Consider the following 18,455-nt stretch of genomic DNA (forward strand, 5'->3'; position numbering starts at 1 on the left):
GCTTCATGCAACTCCTAAAGACTTTTCTTTCTAGCCTTGCATATCAAAGTTAAAAAGCATAGTTTTCACGCACCCCTCCCGGGAATATAAAAGAAACTTTATCGAAAGAAAGCCTGAAAAAAATTAAAAACATGCCAATAGACGCAACGCATATATTTACACATTAGTTTTCTTGTCAAAGGTTATAAATATATACACAGCTAATCATCCCTCTTACTTCACAAGCGAAGAAACATTTTGTTTTCATTTTACAATATTTGCACTTGTCGTTCGGCATGTAACCCCCCCCCCCCCCCCACCCTTTCACATAATGTTCTAAGTATATTGTTAAACTTAATTTGAAAATAATCTCTTTCACCGGCTCTCTGACAAATACAAGGCCCTTACTGTTAATGTGAACAAATACTTTGTTTTCATTTTACACTGATGGCGGTAGACTTGAAGGCATTGAGCGCCCCCTTTACATACTTTACTTAAAACGAAGCTGTTAGAAGCAATGTATTGCCCCCTCCCCCCTTTCACATAATGTTATAAATATATTGTTAAACTTAATTTGAAAATAATCTCTTTCAACGGCTCTCTGACAAATACAAGGGTACGAAACTACAAGCTTAATATACAGCAATCTCTTTTTGCTTAAAACCGTTTTAATTTGTCGGAAAAACAAACCATTTCGATATGAGAAACCTTTTACAGGAAGTGCTCTAAAAAGGGTGACAGCTAATTTTAACCTCGCGTAGAGCATTATGTCAAAACCAGAGCGGCATTTTCATTAAAAATTGACAGAAGTCAATGGTCGCTTTTAGCTAGTATATAGAAGTAAGTAATTTAACGAATTGGTTTTTCTTTTTGCGAGATTTTTGTTTTAAAACATTGCGGGGGGGGGTTAGGTTTTGAGGGTAAAAGAAAATATTTTATGTATTTAATTTTGACGAAGAAACAGTTCCTTTTTGACTTTGGCTGCCGCGCTCGTAAACACATAGGAAAAGGGGTGACAGCTAATTTTAACCTCGCGTAGAGCATTATGTCAAAACCAGAGCGGCATTTTCATTAAAAATTGACAGAAGTCAATGGTCGCTTTTAGCTAGGATATAGAAGGAAGGAATTTAACGAAATGGTATTTATTTTTGCGAGAATTTGGGATTTTAAAACATTGGTGGGAGGGGGTTAGGGTAAAAAGAATATATTTTATGTTTTCCATTGATTATAATGATGTTTGTAAGGTTTGGGGGGGGGTTTGGGGTAAAGGAATATATTTACGATTTAGCTGAATATACTGGAGGATGTCCAAGGAAAATAATTTTATTTGAAAATGTACTAAAACGGAACTTACATGGTAAATTGTAGTTGCCAAGGCTTCTAATTAATCAATATTATCCATTGTTGTATCAACTATGTCAAAATACTTTCTGATAATTTAATCACATTGCATGTCTGTTATATATGAAATCTCAAGGGCGAATTGTTATGTAATGGGGAAAATTATATGTAAGCAGGCCCCTGATTGGTTGAGAAGGAGGATGTAACAAGCCCTCTGATTGGCTGAGAAGGAAACACGTGATCTAACTGTTTCCGGGAAACTCATAACATTTGGATCGAGTAACAACAACAAATACTATTTCTGGATCATAACATTCACGATCGATTACGCAATCAAGTTCTCGGAAATTCACTTCCCCCTCGAGTCCTAGATCAATAACATTGTTCCCGTTAGAATTCAATGCGCATGTGCAATCTTCGTTCCAGAGTTATTACACATAGAAACATCAAATAAATCGACCTTGGAAAAAGAGGTCATTGACCCCATTAACCACGTGTTCTCCCTAATGACTCTATGCCCATATATGGTGTGCTGTCAGTATTCTATGCCCATATTTGGTGTGCTGTCACGACCTCCTGAGGCATCTCTACTCCCTTCTACAAAAGGTGGAATTTCTCACGTATTTGCCATAGGAAAGATCATGCATGTTTGTATATTTGTTGTTTTTTTCTTTTCTCCTGGGCTAGTCTTATCGAACCAATGGTGCTAGAATGTTGGGAGAGGGCCCATCCAAACAGAAATTAAGAGTCGTAGTTTCCTTCTCAAGTGAACAAAAACATTGGAGGTACCCCCCCTCCCACCCTCCCACACCTCTACTTCCCAAAGACGTCCGATCAAGAAATTTTAGATGACCATTTTGTCCAGCATAGTTGAAAGGCCCAATAACTATGCTTCTGGAGATGGCATGACCTTACATGGCCCCTGAGGAACTGGCTGTAAGTTGAACTATTTGCCCATTATTTACATATAATATTTGTTGTTGGGAAATATACTGACATTTTGGGAGGGAATTCTCTGCAGGGGAATATTCAAAGGGGTAATTTTCCATTAGGGAAATTCTCTGAGAAAAATTTTCCAGGGAGAAAATTTACGTCACGATTTGGAAAAGATCAAAAATTAAATAAGAAAAATTTTTTTTTCGAATGAAAGTGAGAACAGTTTTCCCTGGAGGGGGGAGAGATTTCCTGCAGGAAATTTTCCTGGGACCTTAAGGGAGGAGGGTATTGTCCGGGAGGTTTGCCGGGGGTATTTTTGCAGGAGGAACTCTCCGTCAATTTTAGTGCACCATTTGAAAAACCATCAGAAGTCCAATAGAAAAAATTTTCTACTGGAAGGAAGGAGCACAATTAAAACTTAAAACGAACAGATATTATTCCAAATATGAGGGGGGCTACCCTCTCCTACCTCGCTCTTATGTTAAAGTATGACTTTTTGTCCCAATTCTTTACGAACAAATCCTGAAACACAAGGGCAGTTTAATTGGAATAAGAACCTTTCGTAAAGTAGGCCTACTAAAAAACTTTAGCGTACAGAGGGAGGGATTGATGAGGGGCAAGCTCCCCTCATATACCGAAAAATTTTCGTTTATTTTATTTCATTTTTATTTCATTGTTTTTTACTATTGAATTATAGACAGGGGCCCAACAATGAGCTTAGAGAGGAAATAAGAGACTACGATAAAAGGAAAATTGTCTGCTAATTGGGGCCAGAAGTTAACACTTATCCCCTGTTATAAATGACCACCACAACACACCACTGGTCAGAAATTCAAAGGATAATCAAACAAAAATAAAAAATATATTTACGAAGCTATCAACTACGAACTACCAACTTCAAAATCTCAAATTGACTCCAATCTTCCGTTTCTGGCCAATGTCTAATTGTATCTGCAGATCAGCTTGGCTACCATCAAACGTGTCTCCAACGTAGAAAAATTGGAAAACTTAACTGCATGATACAAATACGTGAAGATTTGTCTTTTTATCTCTTCTAGCCTTTTCCTAATTTTTTGCGGTGGTTCAAATTCAAGGAGTCATGTGAGCTCAGATAAGCTCCCTGTATTTGTTTCATTTAAATAAAAAGTATCCTCTGCAATTTTACTGATTTGAAAAGCAGGGATTTTTGCTAAATATGACATATAGCTTTTTTTCCTTTACTTAGGATCCTTTGCTCTTGTTGGAAATTCTTTGGTGTTAATACTTTTTGGAAGACGTCATTCTACACGTACTGGCATAGATGTCTTAACTGCAAACCTTGCTTTATCCGACATGCTCATGGCTTGCAGCCAGTTTCCAGTTTTAGTTGTGAATAGCCTTCATGGTAAATGGACTTTAGGACCGGTCGCCTGTAAGGTAAACTTTCTGATATTATCGGGGTATCTTCGTCAGTTTTCCTTCAACTATGACTGATATGTGCTAGCTATAATTCAAATAACAAAAATTTATTTTGGTACACCCTTTAACAGAGCCGTTTATTTGAATTCTTTAATAGAATTTATAGTAGGGAAAGAGATACAACTTTACAAAATTTAATGTGAAATTCACGTTTTAACGACAACCAAAATAACGCCTCCTAAACCAAATATTAGGCCATTGGTGCCCTTATTTACAACTCGACTTCCCACTATACTTCAGTTAAGGGCACCTTTAAAAAATTTAATTTAAAACTGAAAGTAAACTAACGCTTCAAGACATATTTTAATAGATATACGGCTTTTTTCAGAACTTTTTCCCTTTTATTGGAGAACCCATTCTACTTGATTTCTAACGGACCCTAAGCTAAGGACAATATAAAAGTACAAGTAATCACAGCACAAAGACGCCTGAGCCTAACACAGCTGCGCAAAGTTGCGTTAGTTTCTTAACCACATTTATCTCGAAGGCCGTCACTCCTTTAGTACCTTGAAAAGGGTATATGAAATAAAAATTTTGTAAATAAAACAAACTTTAAAAAGAGATGCATAAAGATGTAACTTACTCTCAAACATGTAAGGCAATAAATAAACTTTGTGTTTTACTGTCACAATATAGTTTAGTTTGAGGTTGATTTTATGTTTTGAGTTTCTAGATCTAAACTGACGAAAAATAAAAAATACATTGAACAAAAAGTAAAGGTCGTCGGGGTGTTTATGCACGTGTAGTAAAAAAAAGAAGAAAACTATACATGTTGATCTTATGACGTGACTAAACTCTGCTTTTAATATGGGGAAACACCTAGTGATAACAAACCCTATAGACAGTCTTAAGGAGAATAGCTAAGGCTCGTGTTACATTGCCGAGCTTTTATATCTAGCCTTTGTGAACTTCAAATTGGTCGGCCAACGTTCTTTTTCATTTCGTTAGAGTTTAGGTCCAGCATCTTTACTCCCTTGACATAACATTTCAAATACATCTTAAAGCGGAAGAACCATGACCCTCACAAAGGAAGACTTTGATATTCTTTAGCGTAAAGAGCTTCGCATCTAGGGAAGCCCCAGTGTCCTTCATTTATAGGATAATTTATACTTGTATTTACTTTTTTTATGTAAAAAAAAAATTATTTACAAACCAGTTTTTAACCGTTTCCATTTCTATTTGAAGGTAATAATATGATTAACATTCTATTTACATCGAAATTTGATCCGAAAGAATGGGATTGCCCCCGCCTCACAGCCCCTTATGTTAGCAATTAGTTCAAAAATATTCTTTAATGAAAGGGAGGTATTTGTTTGTTTTATACCTCTTTCCCAATATATCTGTAAAATCTAGCAGTAAACTTTGAACTCTTTGGTCACTAGGATTTACTTTGTGAGGTTTCATGCTTAATTGCGTATTTTCATACACAAAAGACTAAAACGGTCATTCTAGGATTCTCGCCCATGCTAGACTGGATGGTGTAATTTTCATCAAAATTCTAAATATTTTAAGGAGTATTTTTCATTATCTAAAATAATTAAAATTTGCTGACGGTAATCAATTTGTAGATATAAGTACAGACGTAGTAATTGTTGTGCATTTGGCACCAATATGAAAAGTATATCCTCTAGATGATGCACATACTGTTTCTTAACTTCTAAATTACAAAGAAGCCCAGCTGATTCTCCCGGAAAATCTCCCCCTCCCTTTGGATAACCCACTGCGAAAAGTCCCCCGCCAACAATTTCTTCTGGATGATCCCCCTTCCTCTCGTGGAAAATTCCCCCGGAAAATTATCCCTGAGATACTGTTAAACCCTGGAAAATTCCCCATGTGTAAAATTGAGCTGCCAGAGGGAAACTAAGACAAATAAGAGGAATGAAGTAAGGAAGGGATTCTGGAATATTCTACCTATAAATTAAAACACAGGTGGAATATATGGTTTTTTACTTTAACCCTTTTTTACTCTGCTATGATAACTCAACCCCCAAAAATGCCAAAAACGAATTAAAAGAAAAAAAATATAAAAATGAAAACTCCGTTCCCGTTGGAGGATCTGTCCGTGTCCGAATGAAAGCTCCTTCCCCAGTCCCTGTCCCCGGAAGGAAACTCATGCTGGCGTGGTTTGAAAGTGGCATCAGGGTGGACCTATCACGAGTTAACCTAACCAGAACCGTGACTTCAAACGGTGCCGCAGGGTAGCCTTGAGGAGTGGCGCCCTTCGAGGAAATTATAACCTTGTAAACGATACAGCATTCTACTGGATTCTGATTGACGGACAATTCTTCTGGATTTTGTGTGTTTGGGTGGGCTGAAAAACCTCTTAATAGCTAAATTATTTTTATGGGCTGCCTCACCATAGTAGTATAATGTTTGTGTGTAAGAATATCAACCGAGTCAGAGGTATCAGGCTTGAGATTGCTTGTGCAGGATTTGGACTCTAGTTCATAGAAAGGCATCACCAAATATTGGGATCAAGATGAGCCTAGGATTTCACTTGTTTACAGTCATGGCACCTGTAGATTTTAGTTCCTGTCTTGCATTGGCTGGAATCTATTGCTTTTCCTTAGGCTATAATAATTTCAAAGATTTAAATAATGTGAAAACTGCAACATGGAATATTACAACTTTTAAAAGCAACTATCGTATTGACAGTTTTACTGACGAATTCAGACGCTTTAAACTAGGTTTATTAGGAGTATCAGAAACTCATATTCCAGTAATAGGGAACATTAGATTCGGTAATATATAACTTATTTACTCAGACACAAAGGATGGGTTGCATAGGCAGGAAGTAGGGCTCAAGATGAGTAAGGAAGAACGGACGGATGGAGATAGTACAGACTCAAATAAATTGTATTTACAGCAACAAGAACAGATAGACAGAATCCCAGGCAGAAATAGGGTATTTTTGTTAAGAAATTTGAATGCCCTGGCTGGCAGTAATGGGGGTATATGGTATCCTAGTCTAGGCATATTTGGTGCAAGAAAAGAAAACAGTAATAGACTGCTGTAATTCTTAGGAATAAAAATTATTAGACTCCAGGAAATTGTGACATTGTTAGACTCCAGGATAACAATTTCTTATCCTGGATATCAATTTGTTAGACTCCAGGATAAAAATAGTAAAATATTGAATTTGCACGTTACAGAACTGAGAGGGAATAGTCAATCTGGACTCATCGCAGTTCAAGATATGAACGGGGTCACAATTAATGATAAGCACAGGGTTAAAGATAGTTCGGGTAGCATTTTGAGACTCTGCTAAACGTGATAAAGCTACAGGAAATGAAATAGAAAAGAATGAAAAAGTTTCTGACACTGTGGAAGTGAAGGAAGATTTATTTTGCGAGCAGGCACTAGAGACATTACTAAGAGGATGAAAAAATTATAAGGCCGCAGGTGCTAATAGTAAATGGGCTTTTGGAGCATGGTGACTATGAATTTAGAAATAAATTACTGAATATTATAAATTTGATTTTTTTTAAGATTAAGTACCTAGTGACTTCAGGAAAACTTTAATTAAATCCTTTTATAAGAAAGGTCATAGTAATGAGCGTTGTTAACATAAAGGCATTAGCTTGGCTTCTGTAGGAAGCAAATTACTTAGTTTGAAGATACTTTTTAGACTTAAAGATGTTTTATGGCAATTTTAATCGAAGAACAGTGAGGTTTTAGGAAAATGAAAGGATGCGTCGAGTGCCTGAGTCATTTTATTCCTTTAATTCTCAGGTTTATGGATTATGAGCAAGCGTTTGATTCAGCCGATAGAAGAGCTTTACCGGAGGTCTTATCCTTGTATAGTTTACCAAATAAATATATTTAATTTGTTAGTGGTACGAGATAAAATTCTTGCGGTTAAGATGAGAAATAAGGTTTGTAGCCGGCTGAGTAGCTGGCTTTGTATTTATTAAGGAGTTAAACAAGGTTGCGTTCTATTGCCATATATAAGGATAATTTTGACGGACTTTGTCCTAAGGAACACAGCAAAGGCAATGAGACAACACGAAATCAAATGGGGAAGTAAAACTCTCCTATGCTTAGATTATAAAGATGATTTGAAGGTTCTAGATGAAATTGCTAGTAAAATGGATGATTTTTGGATTTTCGAAAGCTCGGAGCGCAACGATAGGCTTAGAAATTGTTGTTAGGAAGACTAAGTCGCTTAGACAAGGAATAAGTGACATTAAAGAGAGATTTTGGTAGCGAGAAGATCACTCTTATGGATAGCTTCACTTACCTTGGTTGCATTACTAGTGTAGATGGGGGGAGATGTGCCGTAAAGATGCTACAAGTAGAATTGCCAAGGCCAAGGGTGTTTTTTCACAGCTGAAAAAAGTTTGCAATAATAGGAAGACCACTCTGCGGACCAAGATTAGAATATTTGAAGCTACAGTGATGACAGTGGTCAAGTATGGTTCTGAAATGTGGGTGCTCCAAAAGATGGAGGAGGATGTGTTTGATGTTTCCCAGAGCAGTTACTTACGAATCGTTTTGGGTACCCAACTGACTGAACATATTTCAAACAGTAAGTTAACTGACTATGTTTACATCTTGCTTTTTAGGGCTATGCTGAGTGAAATTTTGATACGGCTAGGACATGTTCTGTGTATGAAGGATGGGAGATTGCCAAACGTCGTCCTTTTTGGCCAGCCATCTAGGGCCAAACGAAAATCACAAATTGGAGGGGGGGGGTCCCTAATGAAGGATTTAAGCGAAGTTGGAAATTCTTAAGAGGGTGTAAAGAGGGAGGCTTTACATGGACTACTATGGAGGAGGAGCATGCGTAGCTTTGTTGGCCTAAGGCAACTTGGTTCTGCAGTGAGCTGTGGATGTAGAAGAAGTAGTATTCTACCTCTATTACGGGTAGAATATCCCAATATCCTTTCTTTTCTTCATTCTTTTTATTTATTGTACTTTCCCTTTGACTGCTCAATTTTAAATATGGAGGAAATTTTCTTGTGGAGGGGAGTGTAGTTGTCTGTCAGAGAAGAGGATTTTTCCAGGGTAATTATCCATGGATAGAGTAGTTGTATGGGGGAAGGAGGTTAGTTAAAATTGTTCGTGATAGGTGGAGGAATTAGCAGGAGGGGAAATTATCGAAGGGGGGAATGTCAGGGGAGTAATATTTTCTGCTAGGGGTTCTTGGGGGAGGGCATTCAGCATAAAATTGTTGCAAAAACCCTCTGACAAATCATTTATTTGTAACGTGCAAAATAAAACGGTGATCGATGAGTATCACGTTATTCGGAAACTTTCAAATTGTTGTGTGAATACTCAGTAGCTAGAAGCGAAGCCTTTCGCAAATTAAACATAAAGAAGTAAAATAAAATGTAACGTCCACTATTTTTTTAGTATCGGAGTAAAATTGTTCCCTCCTCCCAAGGCATAATTCAAAGGAGACGTCTCCCCTTCCCTTCCACAAAACTGTTCTTGGGAACTTGGGAACACAAAACTATTTTGGGAACTTGTATTTAATACTTGTTTACTCCATTTTAATTTTTACGTTTACTGACAAATCCTCCTTTTGCTGACAAATGTAAGTTTAATGATATATGTAATTTTTTTTTAAAGAATACATTATTTTTCCTAAACCCTTTAAGTGTTTTATTTATTTTAATTATTAGCTTTTCATTGATCTTTCTTAAGAAACTAATTTAGCAAATAGTCGTCCCACATAAATGTTTCAACTTCTTGTAATTTTAAATCAGAAATAGATTAATCCCATACAGTAAATATTTATAAAGTATTGATATTCAATCTTTCCTCCGTACTGTTCGTCAGGGTAGTACAGTAGATTTTTGATAATTTTAAGATTCAGCTTTCTTTCAGCTTTATGGTTTCTGTGGTGCTCTGTGTGGAACTGTTTCGATCATTACCATGGCGCTGATTGCTCTGGACAGATACTTTGCCATTGTTCACCCGTTTACTGGTAAGTGTCTGCCTCTCCGAGCTTAATTGAATTGTGCTTAAACTGTAATCTTTTGTAAGGTTTTATTTAATAGATGTTAAATTTTGTTTTTTTTTATGTTTCTTATGGACTGCAAACACAGCTTTTTCGATAACATTTTCTCTTGGAATTCATCTCAACAAAGCGAGGGGAGCTACGTTTCTAAATGTATGTCATTGCTTACTTCATTGTTGTTACTAATCACGTGGGTAAAGATTTACTTCTCAGGTCTCTTCGTCTTCTTTATAACAACTTCACGATTTCTCTCATCTTTTTTAAGCTTGTGAACAACTTTCTTTGTGTTTTTATTTTCTTTTTTTCTTTTTTATTGCTGAATCTTCCTCTAGCCTTTAATAGTGCTGTTCCATAGCCTTTCTCATCTTTTTTCTTTTTCTTCCCTACTTTTTTTTCTCCTCTCTTACCGGAAATCGATGTTTAAAATCATCATCTGAAGCTTTCTAGCACATTTTTTTCAAGCAAATTATTAATATTTGCGACCCGAGTTGAATCAGCCGTAACTGTCAATAAATTAAGATGATGCACACTTTTATCATAGCGGAGTTTGATTTTTTCATTATTTTTTTCTTTAATTATCGCTGGATTTTGTGAAGGCTCTTTAATTAGGAGCTTGACATCTCGCGGGATAAATGCGTTACATTTTCAGAAAATGAAAATTCCTTAACATTACTATCTAATAACAGTTCCAAACTACTGTTTTTAATTATTGAAGCTCAATGAAGCTTTGCTCTCTATTTCTGATTAAAATCAGCTTCTTACTGTCAGGATATTCTTTCTCATCTGGAGAACTAATGGAGCCTTTCTAACATGGTTGAAGGACTTGTTATGTCGTCTTTTTTACAAAGACAAAAGTAGATTTTCTTGAAAAGAGAGGTAATTGTTTATCTGTAGATTCTAACTGTGAATTGGGATAATAGCTTTTGATGATTCTGGTCACGCTTGGAAAAACTCTTTTACGTGCAGGAATAGCCATTCACATATTGAAAGTCAAATTATTTGTCCTACATCTGTTGTGGGAGACGATGAGTCTCCCACAACGATTGTGTGTGTGTGTGTGTGTGTGTGTGTGTGTGTGTGTGTGTGTGTGTGTGTGTGTGTGTGTGTGTGTGTGTGTGTGTGTGTGTGTGTGTGTGTGTGTGTGTGTGTGTGTGTGTGTGTGTGTGTGTGTGTGTGTGTGTGTGTGTGTGTGTGTGTGTGTGTGTGTGTGTGTGTGTGTGTGTGTGTGTGTGTGTGTGTGTGTGTGTGTGTGTGTGTGTGTGTGTGTGTGTGTGTGTGTGTGTGTGTGTGTGTGTGTGTGTGTGTGTGTGTGTGTGTGTGTGTGTGTGTGTGTGTGTGTGTGTGTGTGTGTGTGTGTGTGTGTGTGTGTGTGTGTGTGTGTGTGTGTGTGTGTGTGTGTGTGTGTGTGTGTGTGTGTGTGTGTGTGTGTGTGTGTGTGTGTGTGTGTGTGTGTGTGTGTGTGTGTGTGTGTGTGTGTGTGTGTGTGTGTGTGTGTGTGTGTGTGTGTGTGTGTGTGTGTGTGTGTGTGTGTGTGTGTGTGTGTGTGTGTGTGTGTGTGTGTGTGTGTGTGTGTGTGTGTGTGTGTGTGTGTGTGTGTGTGTGTGTGTGTGTGTGTGTGTGTGTGTGTGTGTGTGTGTGTGTGTGTGTGTGTGTGTGTGTGTGTGTGTGTGTGTGTGTGTGTGTGTGTGTGTGTGTGTGTGTGTGTGTGTGTGTGTGTGTGTGTGTGTGTGTGTGTGTGTGTGTGTGTGTGTGTGTGTGTGTGTGTGTGTGTGTGTGTGTGTGTGTGTGTGTGTGTGTGTGTGTGTGTGTGTGTGTGTGTGTGTGTGTGTGTGTGTGTGTGTGTGTGTGTGTGTGTGTGTGTGTGTGTGTGTGTGTGTGTGTGTGTGTGTGTGTGTGTGTGTGTGTGTGTGTGTGTGTGTGTGTGTGTGTGTGTGTGTGTGTGTGTGTGTGTGTGTGTGTGTGTGTGTGTGTGTGTGTGTGTGTGTGTGTGTGTGTGTGTGTGTGTGTGTGTGTGTGTGTGTGTGTGTGTGTGTGTGTGTGTGTGTGTGTGTGTGTGTGTGTGTGTGTGTGTGTGTGTGTGTGTGTGTGTGTGTGTGTGTGTGTGTGTGTGTGTGTGTGTGTGTGTGTGTGTGTGTGTGTGTGTGTGTGTGTGTGTGTGTGTGTGTGTGTGTGTGTGTGTGTGTGTGTGTGTGTGTGTGTGTGTGTGTGTGTGTGTGTGTGTGTGTGTGTGTGTGTGTGTGTGTGTGTGTGTGTGTGTGTGTGTGTGTGTGTGTGTGTGTGTGTGTGTGTGTGTGTGTGTGTGTGTGTGTGTGTGTGTGTGTGTGTGTGTGTGTGTGTGTGTGTGTGTGTGTGTGTGTGTGTGTGTGTGTGTGTGTGTGTGTGTGTGTGTGTGTGTGTGTGTGTGTGTGTGTGTGTGTGTGTGTGTGTGTGTGTGTGTGTGTGTGTGTGTGTGTGTGTGTGTGTGTGTGTGTGTGTGTGTGTGTGTGTGTGTGTGTGTGTGTGTGTGTGTGTGTGTGTGTGTGTGTGTGTGTGTGTGTGTGTGTGTGTGTGTGTGTGTGTGTGTGTGTGTGTGTGTGTGTGTGTGTGTGTGTGTGTGTGTGTGTGTGTGTGTGTGTGTGTGTGTGTGTGTGTGTGTGTGTGTGTGTGTGTGTGTGTGTGTGTGTGTGTGTGTGTGTGTGTGTGTGTGTGTGTGTGTGTGTGTGTGTGTGTGTGTGTGTGTGTGTGTGTGTGTGTGTGTGTGTGTGTGTGTGTGTGTGTGTGTGTGTGTGTGTGTGTGTGTGTGTGTGTGTGTGTGTGTGTGTGTGTGTGTGTGTGTGTGTGTGTGTGTGTGTGTGTGTGTGTGTGTGTGTGTGTGTGTGTGTGTGTGTGTGTGTGTGTGTGTGTGTGTGTGTGTGTGTGTGTGTGTGTGTGTGTGTGTGTGTGTGTGTGTGTGTGTGTGTGTGTGTGTGTGTGTGTGTGTGTGTGTGTGTGTGTGTGTGTGTGTGTGTGTGTGTGTGTGTGTGTGTGTGTGTGTGTGTGTGTGTGTGTGTGTGTGTGTGTGTGTGTGTGTGTGTGTGTGTGTGTGTGTGTGTGTGTGTGTGTGTGTGTGTGTGTGTGTGTGTGTGTGTGTGTGTGTGTGTGTGTGTGTGTGTGTGTGTGTGTGTGTGTGTGTGTGTGTGTGTGTGTGTGTGTGTGTGTGTGTGTGTGTGTGTGTGTGTGTGTGTGTGTGTGTGTGTGTGTGTGTGTGTGTGTGTGTGTGTGTGTGTGTGTGTGTGTGTGTGTGTGTGTGTGTGTGTGTGTGTGTGTGTGTGTGTGTGTGTGTGTGTGTGTGTGTGTGTGTGTGTGTGTGTGTGTGTGTGTGTGTGTGTGTGTGTGTGTGTGTGTGTGTGTGTGTGTGTGTGTGTGTGTGTGTGTGTGTGTGTGTGTGTGTGTGTGTGTGTGTGTGTGTGTGTGTGTGTGTGTGTGTGTGTGTGTGTGTGTGTGTGTGTGTGTGTGTGTGTGTGTGTGTGTGTGTGTGTGTGTGTGTGTGTGTGTGTGTGTGTGTGTGTGTGTGTGTGTGTGTGTGTGTGTGTGTGTGTGTGTGTGTGTGTGTGTGTGTGTGTGTGTGTGTGTGTGTGTGTGTGTGTGTGTGTGTGTGTGTGTGTGTGTGTGTGTGTGTGTGTGTGTGTGTGTGTGTGTGTGTGTGTGTGTGTGTGTGTGTGTGTGTGTGTGTGTGTGTGTGTGTGTGTGTGTGTGTGTGTGTGTGTGTGTGTGTGTGTGTGTGTGTGTGTGTGTGTGTGTGTGTGTGTGTGTGTGTGTGTGTGTGTGTGTGTGTGTGTGTGTGTGTGTGTGTGTGTGTGTGTGTGTGTGTGTGTGTGTGTGTGTGTGTGTGTGTGTGTGTGTGTGTGTGTGTGTGTGTGTGTGTGTGTGTGTGTGTGTGTGTGTGTGTGTGTGTGTGTGTGTGTGTGTGTGTGTGTGTGTGTGTGTGTGTGTGTGTGTGTGTGTGTGTGTGTGTGTGTGTGTGTGTGTGTGTGTGTGTGTGTGTGTGTGTGTGTGTGTGTGTGTGTGTGTGTGTGTGTGTGTGTGTGTGTGTGTGTGTGTGTGTGTGTGTGTGTGTGTGTGTGTGTGTGTGTGTGTGTGTGTGTGTGTGTGTGTGTGTGTGTGTGTGTGTGTGTGTGTGTGTGTGTGTGTGTGTGTGTGTGTGTGTGTGTGTGTGTGTGTGTGTGTGTGTGTGTGTGTGTGTGTGTGTGTGTGTGTGTGTGTGTGTGTGTGTGTGTGTGTGTGTGTGTGTGTGTGTGTGTGTGTGTGTGTGTGTGTGTGTGTGTGTGTGTGTGTGTGTGTGTGTGTGTGTGTGTGTGTGTGTGTGTGTGTGTGTGTGTGTGTGTGTGTGTGTGTGTGTGTGTGTGTGTGTGTGTGTGTGTGTGTGTGTGTGTGTGTGTGTGTGTGTGTGTGTGTGTGTGTGTGTGTGTGTGTGTGTGTGTGTGTGTGTGTGTGTGTGTGTGTGTGTGTGTGTGTGTGTGTGTGTGTGTGTGTGTGTGTGTGTGTGTGTGTGTGTGTGTGTGTGTGTGTGTGTGTGTGTGTGTGTGTGTGTGTGTGTGTGTGTGTGTGTGTGTGTGTGTGTGTGTGTGTGTGTGTGTGTGTGTGTGTGTGTGTGTGTGTGTGTGTGTGTGTGTGTGTGTGTGTGTGTGTGTGTGTGTGTGTGTGTGTGTGTGTGTGTGTGTGTGTGTGTGTGTGTGTGTGTGTGTGTGTGTGTGTGTGTGTGTGTGTGTGTGTGTGTGTGTGTGTGTGTGTGTGTGTGTGTGTGTGTGTGTGTGTGTGTGTGTGTGTGTGTGTGTGTGTGTGTGTGTGTGTGTGTGTGTGTGTGTGTGTGTGTGTGTGTGTGTGTGTGTGTGTGTGTGTGTGTGTGCTTCAATGAATTTGAAGGTAACTTTTTTTAAGTGGGCCAATAAGTGAATATCCACTTTGGATACATTTAATGAGAAGCGAAGCGTCCACAATTTTATCCATTGAATATTTAGATCTGAATCTCAATAGATTAAAAAAAGTATTTTTAGGGGGCGGGAAGAGGTTACCACTAAAATATCACCCTGATTTGCGGATAAAGGGGGGGGGGAATATCAGGGCTTTAAATTTGACACGGGTGTGCAATGTTTTAAATATGCGTTTTTAATGGCAGCCCATAAACCTTATAAAAATGATGCAACAATGAAAAATCTCAACAGATAGAGATTTTTAGAGAAAATTCCCCTAAAGTGAATTTTGATTTTTTAGAGGGCAAGTATCTGTCGTCCTTAAATTGAAATAACCATGTTTGAAAAAGCAAATGAAAATCTAGGGTTGCTGTGGTTGTTCTCCAATATGAAACGGAATTTGTGGTTTGGGAAAAAAAACAAATACAAAAGTTGCTTAATATTCAGTCAGGACACCGTTGGTAGATAATGTACAAAAATGGGTTTTGATCGTCTCTGAGCCCCCCAAAGATGTAAATTCATAGGGTTATTTTTTCCCCATTGCTTCAATAAGTCGACTGTTATCTGAAATTTTGAGAAAAGAGAAAGGTCATTATTGTCCCTTGTGTATTTCCACATTTAGAACCGAACGAGCTTTCACAGATCATATGAAATATTGCAAACTTTATGGCAATCAAAGGGTAGAGGCGACACTGTAGGCGACACTGTTATGTTTAAATATTTAAATGTTTTGGTAAAGAAAATGTCTGACAATCTTACCCCGGCCGCTGCCGACGGTCTATCCTATGAAAACTGTATCCTACGCAACTTGTTCAGACAAATTAATGTATTCATTAAAGTAACATTGGTGAGCACTAGCAATAACTTATCAAACTATACAAGCTATTATGAGGCGACACTGTTGTAGGTATCTGACCCATCAAGACCAAATATAGTCAAGGAGCAAAAACTTTTTAAAGTAACATTGGTGAGCACTGGCAATAACTTATCAAACTATGCAAGCTATATACAATTTATGTTGATGACTCCAAAGTCATACAAGCAGTTGAGAGGACAGGCACTGGCCTATGAATATAGATTGAATGTCGATACTGATGGTGAGTTAACTGATGCAGTGTCATAAGAGTATCATTTAGTTGGAAAATTAAATCACGACATATTTATTATATATCAATGGTCGTCTCCCAACGTTAATATTGATATAAGGTTACAATTAGCTCAAGTCAGTTTCATTTTGAGAAAAACACTTGCTGCAGCACCTGATACAAATGTCAGTCTCACTTCAGCAATTCTTTATGTTCGAAAACAACAGGTTATAAGCTCTATTGCATTGGTAGTGGAAAAACTGTGAGAGAATGGTAACAATATCAAACTTTTGTTCCCAATACGATTACCAATAAACGTCACATTGCCAGCAGCTCTCGTAGTTATACCGATTCGTCAGTTATCAATGGATGAATCCCCTCAAAACTTGCCTTGGCCTTTGTGAAAAGTGCTAGTGCCGTTGGTTCCTGGACCGCATCCTCCCACGGTTTTAATTTGTTTGGCTTATACACTCTTGTGTGCAAGGTGATTGGAATTCCTTTGTACATTTTATCATTTGTTAAAAAAAGAAACTTAGAGAGCTCTGTCTGAATTGGCTATGCAATAACTAGATCACGATTCACAATTTTTTTTTAAATGGAATAACCAATTCAATGTTTTCAAAAAATCATGGTGTAATAGTTTTAGACTTGTCGGGCACTTTAGGTATGCGTGTTGTTAGAATTGGGAATATACGTTTAGAATGCACATTCACTGACGCTTTGACTGAAAGTATCTCCTTAATATCACTGAGTCAATTTGAAAACTATTGGGAGATTATCCCCGACGGTAGTTTTCTACTAAACCTGGCACTATGAACACAATCCAAATAATTGATGTTTTTAACTTGGACTCGTTCATGTCTAAATACAAGTTCTGTTTATACCCTCCGATTTCCTTGAAAAAGTTCAAAGTTATAACCATACCATTATCATTGTTAATAGCAGTCCCTCGAATATAAGAAATACTAGTTACTGGCTGTGCATATTTCAAACTAGAAAAAGTATTGAATTTTTCGATCCTCTTGGCTTGCCATATAAATTCTACACCCCTCAAGTTAGCACCTATATTGAAATCAATGGGTAACCTATTGTTCAAAACCAGAATAGAGTACAAGATTTGACGACCAAAAGCTGTGGCTTTCATGCACTATTGTATTTTGTTTTCCGATGTCGCGGATATACCTACAAGGAACTTATCAAAATTTACGTTGATAATCCACGCCTTAATGATTTCGCTGTGGAAAATACCCTCTCCTTTCTGTATAATATTGATTTCAGTGCTCTAAGAATAAACTGTTCTAATACTGTTTGTAAATTTGATTATAAATAATACATATATGTACAAAAAAGTCTTTTTCGTTTTCTTTAGCCTTCTTCTTCTACATATAGGTATTCATTATCGTTGGTAACGACTAGTGGTGGTAGTTCATCTGCATTCACCATGTATTGATCTTGTAGGGAAAAGTCAGGATCACATTTACTACAATACAACGTAGTTTCACTCTCATCATATCTCTTTGTGAAGTCAATGACAGTTTTTTCATTCATATTGTAAAATTCAGGGGTTTCAGTTTGTTTGTTCGATGGAATGTTACAAACGAAATTCTCAAATGAAGAATCACTCTCTTTAACAGCCAAAAAAAACTCCGCAGGCTTATAATCATAACTACCATTATCTTTACAATGATGACGTAGAGACCATACTCTCTTGCTGTTTCGACAATTGAAAGATGGATCAAATTCTTCTTGCCAAAACCATTTAAATCCACGACTATACCAGTCTCTTAGGAGTAAACCAGATGTTCGTTGAGATTTTTTTCTAATCATACTAGGATAAGTATTTTCCCACTGATTACATTTATCATAGTGACAGTTTGAGCATAGGAAATCTCTAACATGTGAATCACAAACTTCTTCAAGACATGAGTTACAATCCTTAATAGAAACTGCATATCCCCTTTCCAATTTGCATGGATTGCACAATCTAAACTTTTCATTATATTCATCTGTGACAGTGCAATTCTCACAGGAGGACCAACTACCCAATGTATACAAACATAGTGGACAGGTGTAGTACATTTTTTCACTGTTGACTGTTGCACTGCCAAATAGAAAATAACTTGCGATCAAAAAGGAATGTTCTTTTTACTTCTATAGACAGAGAGAAAGAGAGAGAGAGAGAACAATCGAGTGGTGTCACTTCAAAATCAAAAATAACATGCTTGGACTTTTTTTTAAATTGTTGACTTATTTTTTGTTCTCGTGAAACAATCATTCAGATAGACTTTTGAATCAACATGGAATGTTTAGGTAATGTTCAATAGCAAATCCATAATATAATTTGATTTGTTTCGTTTAGTATGTCAATAAATTGAGGTTGATACAATAATTCAATGATGGGGCTTCGTTTTTCATGATATTGTCAAGCATTCTTTGAAAGAATATTTTCTTTTGCACTGGTAACTTTTGAAACTGGTCATTTAGGTTCAAACATATTTCCAAAGTCACAAGATTCTGCATGATTTTTTCTTAAATCCATCAATTATTTTTTGTTCTTGACACTCATATTATCAATTATAAACTAAACTAACTCATAGAAAATTTTATCTCTATTTTTGAGCACACTCTCATTGCATATTGGCTCCCTAGGGAGTAAAGTAAACGATCAACTAAAAATATTTAACCCGAAAAAAAAATCATTATAAAACATTTTTATTGTCAGAAAATGCAATAATAAAATAACATAAATTTTCACTGTTTTTT

The 18,455-nt window shown here is 38.7% G+C and overlaps 1 protein-coding gene across 3 annotated transcripts in view; it reads left to right on the forward strand.

Moving 5' to 3' along the window:
* LOC148952249 (rhodopsin-like) overlaps positions 1–18,455 on the forward strand; it is a 175,337-nt gene that overhangs the window by 114,158 nt on the left and 42,724 nt on the right. For all 3 annotated transcript variants that reach the window (XM_089088895.1, XM_089088897.1, XM_089088896.1), the window contains 2 exons: positions 3,482–3,672; positions 9,547–9,646. In XM_089088895.1, coding sequence (XP_088945021.1) covers positions 3,482–3,672; positions 9,547–9,646 — 291 coding nt within the window. The remainder of the gene's footprint in view (positions 1–3,481; positions 3,673–9,546; positions 9,647–18,455) is intronic.

This window comes from Artemia sp. Qi Xiang Cuo, chromosome 5, assembly GCF_049724085.1.
Source record: "Artemia sp. Qi Xiang Cuo chromosome 5, ASM4972408v1, whole genome shotgun sequence".
In the NCBI taxonomy this organism is placed as follows: domain Eukaryota; kingdom Metazoa; phylum Arthropoda; class Branchiopoda; order Anostraca; family Artemiidae; genus Artemia; species Artemia sp. Qi Xiang Cuo.